Source organism: Sinocyclocheilus anshuiensis, unplaced genomic scaffold, assembly GCF_001515605.1.
Source record: "Sinocyclocheilus anshuiensis isolate Anshui unplaced genomic scaffold, SAMN03320099.WGS_v1.1 scaffold487, whole genome shotgun sequence".
Classification (NCBI taxonomy): domain Eukaryota; kingdom Metazoa; phylum Chordata; class Actinopteri; order Cypriniformes; family Cyprinidae; genus Sinocyclocheilus; species Sinocyclocheilus anshuiensis.
In genome coordinates, this window is record NW_015548240.1 from 1756812 (window position 1) to 1777836 (window position 21025).

The following is a 21025-nucleotide window of genomic DNA, read 5'->3' on the forward strand; positions in this document are numbered from 1 at the left end:
GTTTCCCAGTAAACCACGGTTTATCATTATTGAATGATAAGAATGTTCTGGTGGGGATGCACATATCCTCACAGAGACTGATTTACTGATTTGAAGTTACAATCTCTGTGAGCTCGTCCAGATCAGTGGCAGCAGCTTCAAAAACACTCCAATCAGTGAGGTCGAAACAGGCTTGTAAATCCCGCTCTGCTTCATTAGTTTATCTTTTTATAGTCCTAAATACAGGTTTAGCTGATTTCAGTTTCTGCCTGTAGGTCAGTATAAGATGAACCAAACAGTGATCAGAGAGCCCCAAAGCTACTCGTGGAACAGAGTGATATGCATTCTTTATTGTGGTGTAACAGTGATCCAATATATTACTGGTTATTTGTTTGGCCAGCTGTTGCATCGCGGCATTCACGCACACGTCCGGGGGAATGTACACATTCACGAGAATGAAAGAGAAAAACTCCCACGGCGAGTAGAAAGGTTTACAGTTTATGAAGAATGCCTCTAAGTTAGGACAGTATACCTTTTTCAGCATTGTTGCATCTGAACATCAACTTTTGCTGATGTAGAAACACAATCCACCACCTCTTGTTTTCCCCGTTAGCTCTGCGATGCGATCCGCTCTGAACAGCTGGTAGCCCGGCAGATGAAACGCGTTATCCGGAATGGCTTCACTCAGGCAGGTTTCAGTGAAGCACAGTGCAGCAGAGTTTGAAAAGTCCTTGTGGGTGCGGGTGAGGAGAAGTTCATCCATTTTGTTAGGAAGGGAATGGACATTCGCGACATGAATGCTTGGGAGCGCAGTTTGAAAGCCGCGTGCGTGGGGCTTAACCAGGGTGTCGGCGTGTTTCCCTCTTCTGCGTTTGCACGCGCGTTTGAACAACACGGCTGTACCTCCGACTAGAATGTCCAACAAAACGTCTGAATAATCAAAAACCAGAAAAATATTGTCTGGGATGTGTTGCTTAATGTTAAGGAGTTCGTCTCTGGTAAAACTTATAGAAGAAGAATGACAAAACACAGAACAAACAAACAAAAACATCAGAAGAATAGCGGAGCTCAGCGTCGTGGCTGCCATTTGCGGCACCATCTTTATATGTATTTATGATCCACTTGTGTTTTGTGGTGGTTGTCAGTGTATTATAACGGTACAAGATTTCAGCAATTCAGTATGTTAGTATTCTAAGTTTGTCAGTTAATATATACTGTATATATAAAAAAACCCACTTTTTTCTTGTAAATTTAAGCTAAATTGTAGCTACCATATTTTTTGGATAAGATTCTGCCAACCACAGCTGCAGTGTTTTTATTATTTGCAGTGTGATATACAGTGTAAATGAGTACACCCCCTCTAAAACTTAACAAATTCAGCAATTACTCTTTACTTAGAAGACATGTTAGGGTTCTTTGGAGATGTAATGTTCCAACAAGCCTGCTTGATCAATTACCAAAGAAGAACGCCAAAATTATTCAGCAAAATAAGATTTTCTTATCAAAGTGATTAAATTTTGTGTTGCAAAAATGAGTACACCCTCCTGAAAGTTACTAAAAAAAAAAAAAGAAAAAAAAAAGTGTATAGGTTTAAGGCTATTTTTGATCAACAGGTAAGTATATTGAACTAAAACTGTTAAAGACAAGTAATTTCCTGACAATTAAAAGTGTTATATAGCTTACTGAATCATACTCAGACTTAATGCTGGCAGCAGTGGAACCACTTGGGAGAGAACTGCCAGGTGACTTATTTCTTAGCATAAAAGAGGACAATGGTACAAGAGGAATACCAAATTATTGTTTTAAGTCTGAAAATATAGCAGAAGTAGCGCCAACATTCAAAAACAATGGACTTGTGATAAGGCTCCTGAAATAATCAGGCCTTCACTTTAAGTTTTCATTTAGTGATGAGAAATTGACCCTTATGACTGGTTTTGTGGTCCACTTGATTTTATAGTAGCATCAGTATTTAGTAGAAACTATGGTAAATGTTTGTAAGGGTAGTCCTGGAATATGTTTGTTGTTTAGAAAAGCAAAATCTGGTAGGTTGTTGTTTGCTAAAGTATCAGTTTACTGAAAAAATGACTTTTTTCTTTGTGCTGCATATTGAAGAGAGATACCAGCCTGGGGAAATTTCCCCAAAGACATCAGTGCTGCTTGCTTTAATATTAAAGAAAGAAAGAAAAAACACCATCTCCAACCCTCTGGCTTTAAGACAAATGGAGAAATTGTGGTGTTAATAGCCTGCTGCCGCCCTTCAGTGTAAGAATTTAATTATCTTTGGTCCATCTTATTGAGAAGCGAGTAATTGGTTCAGTGCTACACAACCGAAGAGGCTGAAACGGCAGAATTCGAAAGCTAATGGCTCCTTAAACAGGTTTCCACACACTGACAGAACATCCCGAAGAGACTTAGTTTGATATTCTCTCAACAATGCTTGGAAGATGGGAATGCTGGGTGATACTGACTTTGAGAGTTGAACATTCGCTCAAAAGAACACCGATTTTCTCATACCTTTTTTGTTCTGGGTGATTGAAAAAAAATAAATAAATAAACATAAAAATAAAATTAAATAAATCCTAAATTAATTATGATTTAACAGCAGTATAAATAATTAGTAAGCACTGCTAATGAACAAATTGCACAATAAATATTAAGAAGTACAGTTAGATTCCATTAGAAAGTTTTATTTGTGTAATATACCTTAGTCAGTGTAGTGCCATATTTAATTTTTGGCAAGAATAAAAACAAGGCTGCATGGGATAGAAGTACAGTGCATTCAATGGATTATATACTGTTGTTTAACAACATACCGATTGTTGAGCTGATGAAAAATCGTTCCAAAAGAAACATTCAGTAGACAAAACCTCCATAAAACAAAGTTGTGAGCTGGCGAAAATCTAGGACTTTTATACATTGTCTGCTAAGTTTATCCCTCACAGCCTCATTTTCATCAGCATTAAATTCAATAAAACTCAATAAAAAAGAAATATGTTTATTAGTAGTTGTTCTCCTTTATACATGCATAAACTAAAAAAAGCTCTCTATTAATCCCAGAACTGAAAAAGGGCTGCCAGCTCCTTAAAAATCTAAGGTTACAAGGCACAGATTGCCAATACTGAACAGCTCTGATAAGGCTGAAATGAGCGAAGGAATATCCTGCTATTGTGTCGCAGGCCTTGCTGGAGTGCATATACATGCACCAGGTGATTCTGCATCAACAGGGGCTTTTGTGTGCCTCTGCAAAACCCAGCTAATAAAAAATGGGGCCTGTAAAAGTGTAGCGTAAGGGATTTCGGTGAAAGACAGCAAAAAAAAAAAGGTGAAACAGAGAGAGGGAGAGAAACGGATTGATTGATAGAGAGCAGGAGAGAGCTGATACAGGGGGATAAGGGGAAAAAAGCCTCAATTCCATGTGAGAATGGCAACCATTTGAGCCTTTGAATTGGTTCCAGAGAAAAAGAGAGAGAATCAGAGCCCTGGCTAAGTGAAGCGCTGCTAAAGGCCAGGGCTTGGCTGCCAGTCAGACATTCACTGAATGAAACTGAGGCTAAGCTAGCCGAAACTGCTGGGGCAGGAAAAGCAGGGCGCTGGGAGCTACAGTGTGTGTGTGTGTGTGTGTGCAGACGTGATACTTGGTGTGTTGTGAACAAGATAGAATCCTGATAGGTGTTGCCATGTCGGGTCATCCCGGTCCAGTGTTTACAATGAGGTATAACAGTGTCCACAAAAGAGGTGATTGGTCTCTCTGGTTTTGTGCAGAAGTAAACACAACCGCACAAAGCCCCAACACAAGATCTTACAGTAGTTCAGAGGGCTATTAGACGCTTGTTGGACTGCTTTAAAATACCGGTTTATAGCGCGGCCGTAAAAAAGTCAAAGCTAGGTGCTGAAAAATTCTGATCTGGTTTTGATGGGCGTCTTGGCTTACAGCTCCAGTCCTATGAACAGCTTCTCACATTTGTAGTAAAAATCACAGCATGCTACTTTTTTCACTTCATGTCGTTGAGGTATGAAAATGTTCTCCTCCTTTAAGATGCTTCATTTAGCACTCCTTCTCTTTCACCCTCTGTGTTTTCAATCATCTAACTTTTGTGGAAACGATCAATGCTGACCTTGTTACCCTGCCAGAAAATCTCCATCTCATAATTCCATGGAGTTTAAGTGACTGCTGGAGACATGTTTGACCTTGGTTCAGTTTTCCAGCTTAACTGGAAAAAAAAAAAACACTACTATACAGTGTTATTTTAGTATTATTTATGTACTATTATAATATTTATTATTATTATTTTAAATTAGCTTATATTTTTATTTTAGTTCTAGCAATTTTGTTATGTTTTTGTAATTTTAATTCATATTTAATAAATATTTATATCTGATTTTTTTTTTTATTTCACTTTTAGTTATAGTAATTTTAGTACTTCCGTTTAAACTTGTTTGATTTAATCTGGTTGACAAGGCAACATTTCTACGTTTTTCAAGTTTTCAAGTTTTTAATCTAATATATTTTATTTCAGTTTAATTTCAGTTAGCACAAACAATTTTTGATAGCTTTAGTTAACAATAAAAACACTGTTACTGCAGTCTGACTGAAACCCTTGCATAGTGTTCTCAGAGACTGGTATCATCCAACCTGTACAGTTTTGTAGTCCAGCCTAAACCGAGAGATAAACCCAGATTAGATTACCATTGTATGATGCTCAGTTGTCTTTTTGACAGTCGCTTAAGCAGGTTTGGGACCATTGTGGCTATGTAAGCCGGATTTAAGTGTCTAGCGCTGGGAATTAGCTTAGCACCGAATCGTTTGTAATGCTGTACCTGCCGCTGTCTATTTAGCTCCTGTAGCAAACGCGCATTAGTCACAATGAAACACCTTTTTGTCACAGTTAATGTACAGTTAAAGAGGCTTCCAGATGAAGGCCTTGTAATCTCTTCTGCTTTTCTGAAAGTCAATAAAGAAGGTAAGGTGATTTGCATCTGAATGGACCGCCATTAAAAGAAGACGTGCCAAGCAAACTGCATTCCCATTTGATAACGTTTGATTGTGTCATTGCCGACAAGATGGCAAGCGAGTCCGATTAGCTTTCAATCAATCTGACTATGGTCCAAAACAACACCTGGCAACCTTCATCTCAATTAACTTGCCAAAAGACCAAAGTTACACATAGTAACACCAGCAAAACTTTTTCAGGCATTCTGAGAGAAAATGCAGACTCTTGTTTTCTTGTTTATAGGCAATTGTAGAGCTGCCACCCACAACAAAAGGCTCGATTAATCATGGGAAGAGTGATTCAGATGCCGTGGATTAAACTTCGTCGGGCTGCAGGATATTGGATGTGATAATTTCCCATCTTGTTTGCAATTGTGAACACCGCATTAGGAAACACTGTCACTCACCTTCTTCAACACCGGCATCTTTTTCATTCTTATGGTCGTCATTATCTGCAAAAGACAGGAAGAGAAACCAGACAGGTCAAAAGCTACGACGGCAATCCTGACACGATCAAAAAAGCAGCCCGGCGAGCGTGGATTTCTGTGGGCTTAGTCCTATTAGTAGTGTAACAAGAATTTAGCAAATCAGGAATACAACACATTTATTTACGGAGATGCCTCCTTTGCGAGACCTCAGAACAGGGCTGAACAGGAAACAGAGGCAGAACAAGCATTGATTTTTAGATTAAATCCAAGGTTTCTCTAAGGATTGAAAATATGTGGTTTGTTGAGTCCCCCAGGCAGTTAGTTCTAATGAAAGCTGAGCAGAGACAAGCCGAGAGCTCGCAGTCTGTTTGATCTGGATTGATGTATTATTTGAGTTCAGGCTGCTATCAAACGCTCATCTGTGGGAAGACAATCATGCTATTTGATATGATCCAAGCAGCAATTAAATTCAGCATTTGGAGGAGTGCTGAAATAGTTTCAGCTGAGGTTGAAGGCGACATGTCTATATCAGTTGCTCCTAACTGGTTTTGCTTCAGAACCCAATTTTTCATTGGACATAATCACAAAAAGTTTTAAACTACAAAGCTAAGAAACTCCTTAAAATGTAACATTGCAATGTTACAATGAACTGCATAGACCCAATAATATACAACAATATTAACATGACATTAACAGTAAAACTGACAATTTTGTAAATGTAACACGTGTTATTCTTCAAATGCTGGGCCAAAAAGATAAATATGAGGCATATCAGTAAACTAAAATCATATCCTGTGCAAATCAAATGGCACAGCTGTGAATGTGGCTTTATGTTGCTTTTCTGTTTTTTTTTTTTTTTTACTTTGAGTTGTTATAGTCTTCAAGGATCTGACTAGCTTCAACCAAGTCACAAACGATTTTGCAACAAGATATACAGATTTTCAACCTTTGATGACAACTAAAAATGACAAACGTTTCTCCCTCCTTTTTAAAAGTTGATTTATTTTGCTATAACTATTGATGATTATATAGTGCATTACGCATTGTTTCTTTCCTACAAATGTGAACAAAACAGTTTTTTTTTATCCTGACTATGGGTCATGATGGTGAACTATTTGTCCAACAGTTTGAGTTTTTAAAGATTTTTTTCTTATGTATATATTTTACATATTTTAGATTTAAGACGTACAAAATGTTGTCTAAAATTTTTAAATAGTAGATTATCATCTGTTGTATTCTAGCTCTTGTCAAAGACATAGTTTTATACATCTCTAATCTGAAAAGACTTGCTTCTGGGTCCCGACCCAACTGTTGAAAACCACTGATCTATAGGATCTTGACCTGACTGTATGTAAAAATACCTGTATTTCAGCCATCTGTCAGCTAAATATGCAGTGATCTGCATTCCTCCAGTGCTCAGCTCTCTTATATTCTATCCTCTGTTCTTGTTCACTCTCATTCCCTCCTGTACAGGTCCACTGCTCTCTTTAACTCTGTTGTTTCTTCTTTTACTTTTTGTCTATTCCTTTTTTTACACTCTCAGCTCAGAGTACTTGCCAAAGAAGTCAATATGTCCCCTGAATTTGACTCTTTTTCTGCTTGAGTGCCTTTTCTCTTCTTGTATGATGCCAAACCTAATGGACCTGAAGCCTGGTGTCTGCAGCCAAGGCTGTTCCCTGCCTGGTTAAAGCTCGTTAGCCATCCTTGACGACTGTTAGCTATTACCACAAACCAAACAGGTTCCAATTCATACACTGCTAGCTCATAATTAGATCTATTCTCCCAGACTTCTTCTAGAAAACTAAATGTTTAAAAGAAATTCTAGCTAAAAGTGAACAGGGTTTTTCTTTTTCTTTTTTTTCATAAAGCCAATATAAAATCAAAATGATTTGCTTTGTTCACAATAAAACCAGGAAGAAGCAATAACAATTTTATCAGTGCATCTTATTCTCGTTTCACTCAGAAATACATTACATATGTTGAATGGGTTGTGAATAGCAAATCACTGTTACACTGTGACAAAAACAGCTTTTTTATTTAATTTTCTAAGCCTCTTGCAGACCTCATCAGCATGTCATCCTCAGACAGGCACATGGTCACACACACAGAAAAACACGTTCACACACTCACACATCCAGCCTCTAGCAAAAGCTCCTGCTTTGATAAAACACTCCTGTCATCTGTTCATGAGAGAAATACTGTCAAATCTCCCTCAGGACGGTGGGGCCATGTTTTTCCTTAACACAGAATAAAGGCAAAGCAGGCATTTATCTGGGGAAAAGAGGGGAAAAACAGTGACATCATAACATGCTGAGTCACACTGGACAGGGAGCAAACCCTTTGGACAACCTTCAGCAAAGAGCAAGTGCCCTCTGTGCATGTGCCAGCTGATTATGCAATATCCCAATGAAAGTGCTGTAAATGTAATGCACTGCTATGCTGTTGTATGATTTTTTTTTGCACTTTATGCTAAATGCACAAAGCAAGACTTGTGCTTGCTGCATCATTTCGTCACTGTAATGCTGATTATTAATTAAAAAATGTAAGGTAAGTAGGTATGTATGTATGGAGATGAATGGATGGATGAACGGACAGACAGACAGACAGATGGATGTATGGATGGATGTACAGACAGAGACAGACAGGTAAACAGATGGATGGACACATGGACAGAAAGATAGTTGGACGGACAGAGAGACAAATAAATAGATGGACAGACGGATGGACGGGTGAACAGAGAGATGGATGGATAGACAGACAGAGACAGACAGACGGACAGACAGATGGATGGACGGACAGAGAGACAGACAAATAAATAGATAAACGGACGGACAGACAGACAGAGACAAACAAATAAATAGATGGACGGACAGAGACAAACAGACAGATAGACACAACGATGGATGGATGGTTGAATGGATGGACAGACAGAGACAGACAGATAAATAGATGGACGGAAAGACAGAGACAGACAAATAAATAAATGTGCGGATGGATGGACGGACGGACGGGCAGACAGATGGACAGATGGATGAATGAATGAATGAATGGACAGACAGACAGACAGATAAATAGATGGATAGATGGACAGAGACAGACATAGATGGACAGATGGATGGATGGACGGATGGATAGGCGGAAACAGACAGATAAATGAACGTGTGGATGTATGGACATATAGATAGATGGATAGATGGACGGACGGACGGACGGACGGACGGACGGACAGACAGACAGACAGACAGACAGATAGATAGATAGATAGATAGATACCTGTAGATCATTTTTAAATCAAATATGTTGCAGTAATTATGTGAGCTAAAACAATAGATGTCTAAATGATTTAAAAAAGAAACAAGAACATGTAAGCCAACTAACTAGAGACTGTTCTAATTCCACTGACCAGATGGACGGCACACGCACAGACACCAACGTACATCCACTGTCTCTGCTCCTCAAGGACAGCCAGACATGGGCCCCTGGGGGCCAGAGAGTGTGCTGGAACATGCTGCCTTTCAATCTGCTCATGTCTGAAAGCATTTTAATCAGTTGCAGGGCCTCCCAAACCAATCAATTACTTTAATCAATCAATTAGAGCACTGGGGTGTGATGAAAACCGGCTTACCACCCACCATTTTGTTCAATTGGATTAAAATTCCAGGCTGAGGAAAAACCAAAAGAATAATAATAATTGAGAGGATGTTACATAGCCAGAACAGAATCAAGATACACAGTACAAGAAACATGTCAAAGCTTTTCTTATGATCAAATTTCCATAGAAATTGCAAATATTCAACTGCTGCACTGAAATATTTTATTGTACAGTATAGTGTTAGAAAAGCTGTTTACGTTAATGATTCTGTCTCTTGAAAGTAACACGCAGCTAAATCGCTGCTAGCTCCTCACCACTATCGTAATGGCTGTATTCCTAGCTGTGTAAAGCCCCACACATGGTGGCACTTCAAAAAAATTCCCATGGTGTGTTTGATGATATTAATGCACCGTAACACACTCAGCGTTTGTTCCCTGGAGACTGAGGACGTTGAGTGTGCAGCCTTCATTTTCAACTCTTTCGGGGGTCCAGGAGGCCCCATCGACTTACATCGGACGACCATCGTCTCACCACAAACACCCGGCTTTAAAAATGATAGGCTTTCTGACACAGTAACACTGGGAGAGGAAAGCCTCTATTAAAGATAGCAGGGGGAGCTGTCGTTTGAGAACACGGCATAGAAACACCATGTAAATATGGATGTGGAGTGGACCAAGAGTGAGTGAGAGCGTGAGAATGAGATTGAGAGACAAAGACAGAGAAACAGAGCTTCATTTCCTGACTGAAAGTATAAAATGTAATGAGATCTGACAAAACACTTTGTTAAAATTATATTTTCTATTATCTATCTATCTATCTATCTATCTATCTATCTATCTATCTATCTATCTATCTATCTATCTATCCATCCGTCCGTCCGTCCATCTATCTGTCCGTCTAGCTATCCATCCATCCGTCCGTCCATCTAGCTATCCATCCATTCACACACATATTAATGAAATCTTTTTGCTTTTATACCCCACGAGTCATTCTATCATGTCTTTCACACATTTTCACAGTTCTTTTTTACAATATACCGAATCTACTTATTTATCACATCAATATAGAACATTGAAACACTGTGAAAGAAAGACAGAGAACATTAAATTCTGCCTTCTTTTTTCATAATTGTAACTCGCTGAAACACAATCATAACCCATATTAATGAAACACAGAGACGGTCTCCAAGCTCTTTCACACATCTAATTCATCCTAATTTTCTGACAAATGCATTCTTCTTGGTCCCTTCACTGACTCATAAATGACTGTAACAGGACAGCAGGCAGTGATGTGCACTGTACTCACTTACATAAGCGTCGGATATTCTTCAGAATCCTCTCGCAGGCCCAAACCCACTAACTCCCACATAATGGACCTCAAACTGCTCTTATGGGTGTTGAGGCTCTTGAGGGAGGATAACAGCGGGATGCAAGGGATGGGATCGCAGTTAAGTGGAGTTGACAGGGCAACTGCGCTGTCTCAGAAACTGACAGGACTTCAAAGACATTTCTCTTCTAAGCAGAACTATGTCTTGGAGGTAGGAGGAGTGGGCGACTTTGGGACATTGGAGATGTGAGTGTGTGTGAGGAAGATGCACAGAAGCGTAAAGGACACAAGCAATTCATTTACAAGACTGACCCCTAAATAGCTTCAATGCAATTAGCTACTTTTTGTCTTTTAGTGCAGCTAACTGCTTTGTAAAAATGCAGTCTATTAGTCTACTAATTTAAATGAGTAGCTTGAGAAGCTACATTTTTAAAACAGCTTTTTCTGCACAGCTTGCACTAAACATACAAACCAAAACTAAGTGAAAAAATGCATTGTGAAGTACCATTTAGGAGTCAAGATGGAGAAATCTAGAATATAAAAGCATCTATGAGAATCTGAGGATTTCAGGTGATGAGGAGGATGAATATGTCGAGATGGAGCTTGATTTGATGAAATTCCTTTCAAGTTGATATGTCTAAGATTGTAAAGATGGAGACAGAAGGATACAGAGCCAGGTGTCATCAGAAAGAATCGATGTGACTGGATAACAGAAGTGAGTGATAACCCCAACAAACAAACTGAGGGATAGGAAAAGTACAAATTCAAACTACAGAACAGCAGAATCTCATTAATGGCGGTGTTCCTCCTTCTCATCTGAGACCGCAGAGGGAAAATCAATGGGTGAGTGTAAAGAAAATAACTTTTAGAAACATCAACACATGTAGTACAGGCAGAAATTGAGCTTTCACAACATACCCTCACACATTTACCTCTTTGTCTGATCATGTCTTTGAACAATAGAAACAAGTGTGTGATAAAAATGAACAATAAATTAGATGCTATTTACAAGGAACAAGCAAGCAAAGTGGTAAAGACAGATTTCCTAAAGAAAATTTACTCACTGTGGTAAATGTCAGCAAATGGTGTTGTGGGAGGTTGCCAGAGTTACTATGTAGTTGCTATGATGTTCAGATTTTTTTTTTTGGATTGTCTACACAAGCCACAAAACAATTTAAGGAATAATTAATGTGCACAAATGTGCAAGTTACACGCCAGAAAGAGGGGTTCTGAAAATCCCCAACCCTGCATATGAGTAATAGTGATGATTGCTTTAGCAGGCACTATAAATAAAATACTGTATTGCACAGTCATATTAAGATCTCTGGATAAGAATGAACCAACAAACAACAAAGTATCTAGGCCTTTCTGACTGTATGACTTTCTTTTTTGACAAAAAATAAGATATTTTGAAGAACACCCTAGTGAAAAATAAATATACTGAAATGTATTCAAAATACATTTATTTCATGCTAAGTATACTACAAATACATTTACATATTTATGTACTTAATATAAATACCCTGCAATTGTACTTTTGCTATACTAAACTGGTATACTTAAAGTCTGCTAAATTGGAACAACTAATTTTGTATTTAGTGCACTTTAATTGTGCGGAAGTAATGCTGAAGTCCAACTAAAGAAATACTGAAGTATATTTGATTGTGGAACTATGTGGAACTATTACAAGTTTACTTTAGGTCAGGGGTCTCCAACACGTCGCTCGCGAGCTACCAGTAGCTCGTGACCTGATTGGAGGTAGCTCGCCAAGACATACTTGACATACCAGCCGTGAGGTTATTTGAATTATCCCTGTGATGAGTGGGGCAGGGCCGAGAGCCGTGGGAGCGGAGCGAGGCCGGTGGAGTGAAAGATAATGATCTAGTGAAGGACGAGAGAGGACCAGGCCTGGACTTTATGTTGTTGTTCTTATATTATGTTTTATGCGGCAGTCGTCTGTGAGGGGCTGCCACTTTTACTTTTGTTTTGTGTTTGTTTGTTTATTTATTTATTAAAGTTTTATGTTAAATGTTCGCCGGTTCCCTCCTCCTTCTTCCCGATCTACGAACTTTGTTACAATCCGGTTTCATATTTTAATCATCACTAAACCGTATTTGATTATCGCGATTTGAAAAACTCACAGTAAATACTGCTCAGCTTTAATCAAAGTTATTAAGAGTCTCACGCAGGCGCAACACGTACTTTCGTTTTGTGTGAAAACATGACTGAAGGCAGACTGCTGAGGGAAATTATATGAAAGAATGTATGATTCCGATCTACGAACTTTGTTACAATCCGGTTTCATATTTTAATCATCACTAAACCGTATTTGATTATCGCGATTTGAAAAACTCACAGTAAATACTGCTCAGCTTTAATCAAAGTTATTAAGAGTCTTGTGCAGGCGCAACACGTAGTTTCGTTTTGTGTGAAAACATGATTGAAGGCAGACTGCTGAGGGAAATTATATGAAAGAATGTATGATTGAATTATTTGTATGAATGCATAATAGGAAACCGACTGTTTTCAGAAAAGTTTCGATGGCATTTGTTTTCCATAGGAAAATTGAAAATTGAAAATAGAAAATGGAAAATAGGCTACCTTGTTATCAAAAGTGTTGAGATTTTTAGAATGCACATTAGCTTATGTAGAACTGTTTATGGAGCAGATAAAATTTAATTGATCATTCTGACTCATCTTTTTTATTAAAAAAAATGAGATTTTTTTTAAAGGCTGAAATGTTATCATTTTCTTTTAAAAAATGGTCAAAACTTTATTCGAACATGTAGTACATGTAAATAACATGTTCTGAATATTTTTTGTTAGTTTAAAATCCGGCCATCATTTTTTTGTTTTTATTTCACTGTTTATGCAAACAAAAAGTGCCTAGTGCTGCTAATTTTATTTGTTGGCATAAAACTTGGTAAAATTATATCAGTGTGTGTTTGTGTATCAGTACTTTTTTAATATTTCCAGCACATTTTAACAATGCAGTGTATAACAGTTTGGATTGATACATTATTTAAGAGATTTCAGTATTGTATAACATTGGTAGCTCTCAGCCGCTTTCATTTTTAAAAAGTAGCTCCCAAATGAAATAAGGTTGGAGACCCCTGCTTTAGGTACACTTTAAATGTCTTGCATTTAAAGACCGATATTATTCAAAGATCATACAATGCTCATCAATAGTGACATTACACATTTTAGGCTCAATATAGTAGTAATACTCCAAATAAAGTTGAAGTACAAGTTTTATGTCAGTAAGTCTCGAGTGATATGTCAGTAAATATGTTAATAGATTTGAACTATCCTTAGTATGAAATAAATGTATTTTAAATATATTACTTTTTACTAGAGCAGTTTTTGTCAATACAATGAAAATCAAAACAACATTGGACTCCATTGACTTTAATGGTATGGGAAACTAAAACATCTAAACATTTAAAAAGATCACTTAAACAATTTTCAAAATATCTTTTAAAAATATCTAAGGAAATAAAGTAATTCAGGTTTATAATGGCATAAGGGTTAGTTCCAATTTTTATCACCTACTCTTTTAGAGTTTTAGAATGGCATTTCTTGGATATAAACTTTTAAATCAAACACATAAAAATATAAAACAACTGCATAAAAATAAGGCTTTAAAATACTTGCATTGCACATTACAGTTTCCAAAATCTGTTATTTGCTATCATCTACAAAAATGTTCTCATTTCTGCAGCTGCTTTTTTTTTTGACAGCTGGTTGGGAGGCAAACACTGATGAGACAATTTGCCATATGCAAATGCCCTGTTTGCATGGCCCGACACTATTCCTTTCTATTTGCCAGTTGTCAGACACTTCTAAGGCTGCATAGGAAGAGATTAAAAGAACACACAAATCCTAAGAGGTACACACAACACAAACAAAAGCATTCAGAAGAATACATGCCGAAATTGTTTTGCGAAGTGACAGTACAACAATAACTTCCCTCGTTTAGCAACAAGGACAAAGATGATTTTTCTTTCCAATTGTATAGACGCAAAAGCAGACGAGGGCTTGTATGAATACACGAGTAAGTGAGTGGAAGAGAAAGTGAGAGAGGGAGTAAATGTATGCGGTGTGCCAGAGAGTAGCCACAGCGCGAGATGCCGAGTGCAGCTTTAAAGCTCAGTTAAAATGAGCACGTCTCTTCCGCAGCTCATGGCACGCTGGTTCCCATGGTGATGATGATGATGATGAGGTTTTGGGATCGAGCTGTCAGGCCCTTGTTATTTTCGCACATTTTACAACCACCGCTATCAGGGACACCAGCAGAACTAATTCAGTCCTATCGTCTCTCTCTCTCCATCTAAAAAGCACTTCAAACCTCACTCCACAACGATTCGCCCCAATATACCATCCTCATGATAATTTCACTCTTCTGGAATGTTCTCTCCATACCCTCTCCTCCTGCGTCAATCAATATCTAATACGCAGTCAGAGAAACATGCTAATGATGTAGCTAAGAAAACACAACTGATGTTGCCTTTTGAACAGCGAGAACGACGAGCATGCTTCACTACAGATAATAACTCCATATGTCACTTATAACGATTCTCACATTAAACACAGATACCGTCGCGGAACAAGTTATTTAAATACTGTATAAAATACAGAATAAGACGAACAACTACTTTAATTACATTAAAATTTGATTGAAAATGAGAAAAGCGATTTCTGTGGTGGATTAGAGAGTTTAATGGCGGGGAAAAAACTATGTTGAAAGAAAATTCAAGACTCACAAACATGAAACACGCTAAAGGTTTGCAATTACTGCAGATGACCCCTTCTCTGAATCACTGACCTCTGACCCTATCAGACCACTCTCTCTGTTTATTAATCAGTGCTCGAGTCTGCCTCCTCGACCCGCATTTTAATGATAAAACCATTTGTGTGACTTTGGAACTATTAACTTGACCTCTCAAACTCCTTAAAAGCCCAGACTTTGTGAATTACTCTTTACATTGTAGCATTACCATTGAGATTCCTTTTAAAGAGGTCATATAATAGAAAACAGTACATGAAAGTCAAAAGAGCAAGTCTAATGTTCACAAGGAAAAGCTTCCTAACCACACCATTTATTCAATATAAGAATTAGGTCTTGCGGAAATGGTTGTGATTTCACAATTAACATACAACTGCATGATTAATCAAAAGTGAAGCACAACAATGTGTAATTTACATGCATTCATCTGAACTCATCTCTGCACATGCTGTGAGTTTGGGTCATTTATAACAAGCATTTGGAAACAAAAAACAAACAAAAACAGCCAAACCATCTTCTCAAACTTGTAATCAGAAGCGCTTATAAATCAGCTGCTGTCAACAAAATGGAAGCTTTTAGGGCTCTCTGTGGTTTTCCACCAAAATACAAGCTTATGGTTAAATGTTTTGAAAATAAATAAATGAAGACAGCCATAAATATTATAACACAGTTTAACTGGAAAATAATTTTTTTCTTAATTACTATTATAATTTTTTTCTTATTATTTTTCTACAGTGGAATATTAACAATAATATTTCATATTTTGATTTAATAATAATCATAAACTGGAGCTTTTATTTTTTAAATCACAATTGGACTTTTAGCAGAAATATCTTTTTCCCCCCAAATTGTGCAGCCCTCTCACTGCCTATGTTTGCATATCAACTGTTATTTAGTATTTAGCCCATGCAGACCTAAATTATTATTTTGGGGGCAAGAAATCTTGACTAGCATTATAAAGACCCTTTTACATGACTCGTGCCTACGTCACATTTCCCAGTGACCATTTGAAGCATAGCCAATAAAAACTTTGCTAATGTATCAAAAGACTCATTCACTATTTCCTGTATAGCTCCTGCTTTTTTTGCAAAAAAAAATAATGTGGCGCAAAGCCATGATGCAAGTCATGTGAAAGGGCCCTAAGTGGAAAAAAAGCCTCCACACAGGGGCGTCATGCACTCATGCAGCTCAAAAGAAAAACTTGTAGTTTTGGCATTATTTCTTGTTACACTGTCTTTTTTATTCCATCTTATTTGATTCAGACTGTAAACTACACAAATGTCATTTGTTTTGCCGTTGTGACGCTGGAGATTCAGTAGAATCGGAGCCGAGAACAGCATTTTGGGCTTTATCAGAGCGAAAATGCGCGACACTTCTCAGCTGCCAGTTCACTAGGTTTTAAGACAGACACAACGCTTCCTATTGTAGCTTACTTTTTCACTTAATACTGTTAAAATGTGCAATTAAAAACATATTCAAATGCAATCTCATTACTCAAATGTGCTGTAAGCAGGGGCGTCATGCACTCATGATTTTTGAGGGGGCACGGGTGGGGGGTTGGGCTTGGGGGGGTTGCGCTCATCATGCTTGTCATGTGACATACAGCAGCCACGATATGACTGTATAATTGATATAGGCTTATGTTTTATTATTATTTTTTCCTTTTTATTCGAAATATTTCCAAACGTGTTACCTCTATCAGGAAATATCTAGATTCTCAAATATGTGTAAGTAAATGCGTTTTGCACCTTTATAGATTATGTTATTTAATCAATAAATGGTGATGGGCAAAGTAGACTAGTGTAATCTATTAACTACACATAAAAACTTGACATTTTACTTAAGTACCAGATATGGGTGTCATGCCATAAAATATTTTTAATACGGCTGACTTTGTATTTACTGTGAATTTAATAACAATGTATATAGTAAGTTACTAATTATAACACTTTCATTTTACACAGAGCAAAGAACATTTACATTATCAAAGAACATTTTCATTCAGTCTAGCCAGAGTTCAGGCACTCTCAAAAACTCCCATTATAATCACTGAAGCTCTTTACACTGTGAAATGAAGATCTTATTTACATTCGTACGCACATCTGCACTTTGCTGTTTCTGATGAGAGAATTCGCCAGATAATTCAGTCAGCGAGCAAGTGAACAAACACTGCGTTTCAGCGATGACTCATCTGAACGTCTCTGATTGGCCATTGCATTCATAAGCTAAACAGAATCATGTGTGATTCTGTTTAGCTTATGAATGCAATGACTCATCTGTTAACTATATTAGGAAATATCTCGATTCTCAAATGTGTAGCCTAAGCAAATGCGTTTTGCACCTTTATAGATTGTTATTTAATCAATAAATGGTGATGGGCAAAGTAGACTAGTGTAATCTATTAACTACACATAACAACTTGACATTTTACCAGATATGGGTGTCATGCCATAAAATATTTTTAATACGACTGACTTTTTATTTAATGTGAATTTAATAACAATATTGTAAGTTACTAATTATAACACTTTCATTTTACAGAGAGCAAAGAACATTTACATTATCAAAGAACATCTACATTCAGTCTAGCCAGAGTTCAGGCACTCTCAAAAACTCCCATTATAATCACTGAAGCTCTTTACACTGTGAAATGAAGATCTTATTTACATTCGTACGCACATCTGCACTTTGCTGTTTCTGATGAGAGAATTCGCCAGATAATTCAGTCACAAGCAAGTGAACAAAACACTGCGTTTCAGCGATGACTCATCTGAACGTCTCTGATTGGCCATTGCATTCATAAGCTAAACAGAATCATGTGTGATTGGTTATAATGCAGTGCTGTACAAATGCGTCTGTCTTCGGCTCAGCGCCAGCCAGCGAACACAGATTTGAATTTAGCAGCTGGTGCTGTGCCGCACTGAACGATCTAATCACACCGGTGTGATTGTATCAAACAGAAAAAATATTATTCTGCTATTTTTGGTCTTTTGGAAGCTGCATTCAAAGTCCACTTGGCTCAGAAATCTGAGGGGGCACATGAATGGGCATGACCTCTGACCTACATATACTGCAAAACTATAAAATATGGTCCCTTCAAATGTAAGTGTTTTTGAACCAAAAGAGACTTCAGTGAGGTCCAAATAAAAAAACAGAGAATGAGTAAGAAGGAGAATGCTATCCTCTAATTTGGAGAAAGCTGAAGTGGGGTGACTGGCTCATTCTGACTGGTTGTAAACTAAGAGAGTAGCGCCTCCGCCATCTCATTTCTATACACTAATACAAAGAGACATGTCTGGGGAACATGGACCTGGCTGATATAATTACAAATTCTCCGGTGAATTCTATCTTTCAGCACGACCTGGAAGAAGGAAAGCGTTTGTGTGTGTTTGTGTGTGTGTGACAGGAACATGACAGAAACAAAACATTCTACAAGTAGGGAAAAAGTGAGTGTCTTGACACTTATTATTCCACCTGGTTCACGAGTCCTGGTGTGTGCTTGAGGGGAGGTAATGGTGGATTGTATTATTCTCCCGGTACTGTGCATTCACCATTCACCTGTTTGTTTGTGTGTGTGTGTGTGTGTGTGTGTGTGTGTCCATACAAATGATGAACCTCCAGGCAGCGGCTCATTTGGAAACCTCCAGGGGGTCTTGTCATGGAAGTGCAGCGAGCTTCAGGCGGAGCGAGACAGCAGGACACTTGGGAAGGTCCAAAAGGGCTCCGGTGCGGCCTGCACTCACATCATATGTTTGTTTAGCGCTCAGGGAGATTGAAAAGAGGCTTCCTGAGAGAGACTTGGCCTTTAAAGAGAGAGAAACGCTACATGGGCGCACAATAGACAAGTTCCCATGGAACTAGCTAGTGCCACGTATCATAAGGCGGGAGAGGGAGCAAAAAATGAAAGAGAGACAAAGTGAGGGATTGGGTGAAAGCAAAACAGTCATATTGACATTGACAGAAGGCCAAAGTGCAAGACAAAGAAAGTGAAAACCGAGGAACCGACTTCTAAAGTTCCATCACACGACAGTTCATCTTTACATAAACCGACGCCAGCATCATAGACCACATGATCCAACCAGAAACAGACAAGCAAAAGTGTGAGGTGGAATGTCACTGAGGAGGTGCCGTCCTGCGTGCCTCCGACATCTGGGGTTTGCCGTCGAGGCTCAGGATCACTGAGGGTGTTGACAGAAGTAAAGCCCCTTTGAGTCATGCTCTACATATGGACCTCCAGGCTACAACGATTGCGCTTCAGAAACAAGCAACCGGTACTGTGAAATACTAGAAGTCAAAATGCTCCACACCTGTTAAACTCATACACTAGAGGATTTCCTTGGATTCTCAAGCAGCGAGGAAAAGCTATATGTTATAGGGGCCTAAGAGCTTAGTTACGAATTGAGTTTGTGGAAACACCAAAAATCACTCAAAGGCAGCTGGTTACAAACTGAGACGCAAATGCAATGAGCCATAAGATGCAGACAGTAAAAACACGTTCCAATGCACAAAGCTTATCCTATTTCTCTCCTTTCCTCTCGGTGTGTATTTTTTTTTATATGTAGTATTTGATATATTCTTTAAACATGGTGTCTATGTTTTTTTCAGTGTTAAAATGCTTTCTCCTAACCTGGCTTAATGTGATATAAGTAAGCCATTTGTAGGTTGATTTCCCCTGTGGCAGCTTCAACAATACTCTGTTTGCCCGACAGAGCAATACTGATTCTGGGAAACCGATCTGAAAATTATTTTAGCAATTACACAAAAAAATGGTCATCATTTATTCATCCTCATGTTGCACCAAACTTGTATGACTATCTGAGAGTCTAAAGACCGTGCTGGTCACTCTTTTACATGCAATTATGATGAATGAAGATCATGCAAATTTAGCATATCCACTATATTTCAGGTCTTTTGAATGAGGAAAAAAAATTTTTTTTTTCAAAATTTAAGTGATAACTGCCACCTCTAGTGAGTTGTTACATGTTGTTACCAACTGAATTATGATGAATGAATCATTCATGTTAGTTTTGTGAACCAGATTCCAGATTCATTGAAAATATCCAACTCAAAAGAGCACTTTGGACATCTTTACGTCTATATGAACACAAGGAGAATTCATGGAATAACTTACATGTGTCTTTTATGATGCTTTTCAATATTTTTTGAAGAATGAAAGTTCTTTATTCACAGTAAATGGTAACATTTTACAGTAATGTTTCATTCATGAACATTAGTTAATGCATTAGCTCATAAACTATCAAAGCAATATACAGAATTTATTAACCTTTGTTAATGTTTAATAAAAAATATAATTGTCCATTGTTAGTTCACAGTACATTAACTGATGTTAACAGATATAAATCTTGATTTTAAAGGGGTCATATGATGTTGCTAAAAAGAACATTATTTTGTGTATTTGGTGTAATGAAATGTGTTTATGCGGTTTAAGGTTCAAAAAACACAGCAAATGTAGAAATTAGCATTAAAGGGTTACTCCACCCCAAAATGAAAATTTTGTCATTGATCACAGAAAACAAAAATAACGACTTTATTCAACAATTCGTCTCCTCCACGTCACCCTAGCGCCATTTTGGAGAATATCACATATGTAAACAACGTATGCAACGTATGTACGCAGATACGCGGTTTACATTCAGATAAAAGTGTAAACAACATAAACAACATATCCGTGTACATACGTTGTTTACGTACAGTGGTGTGAAAAAGTTTTTGCCCCCGTCCTGTTTTTTTTAATTGTTTGCATATTTGTCACACTTAAAATATTCAGATCATCAAACCAATTTTAATATTACGCAAAGATAATGCAAGTAAATACAAAATGTAGTTTTTAAATGATAATTTAATTTATTAAGGGAAAAAAGCTGTCCAAACCTACCTGGCCCTACGTGAAAAATTAATTGCCC

At 37.7% G+C, this 21025-nt stretch overlaps 1 protein-coding gene across 1 annotated transcript in view; it reads right to left on the reverse strand.

The window, feature by feature from the left end:
* The window catches only part of macrod2 (mono-ADP ribosylhydrolase 2), a 606396-nt gene that overhangs the window by 36527 nt on the left and 548844 nt on the right, over positions 1-21025 (reverse strand). Inside the window, exon 10 of the mRNA XM_016442374.1 lies at positions 5377-5421. Coding sequence (XP_016297860.1) covers positions 5377-5421 — 45 coding nt within the window. The remainder of the gene's footprint in view (positions 1-5376; positions 5422-21025) is intronic.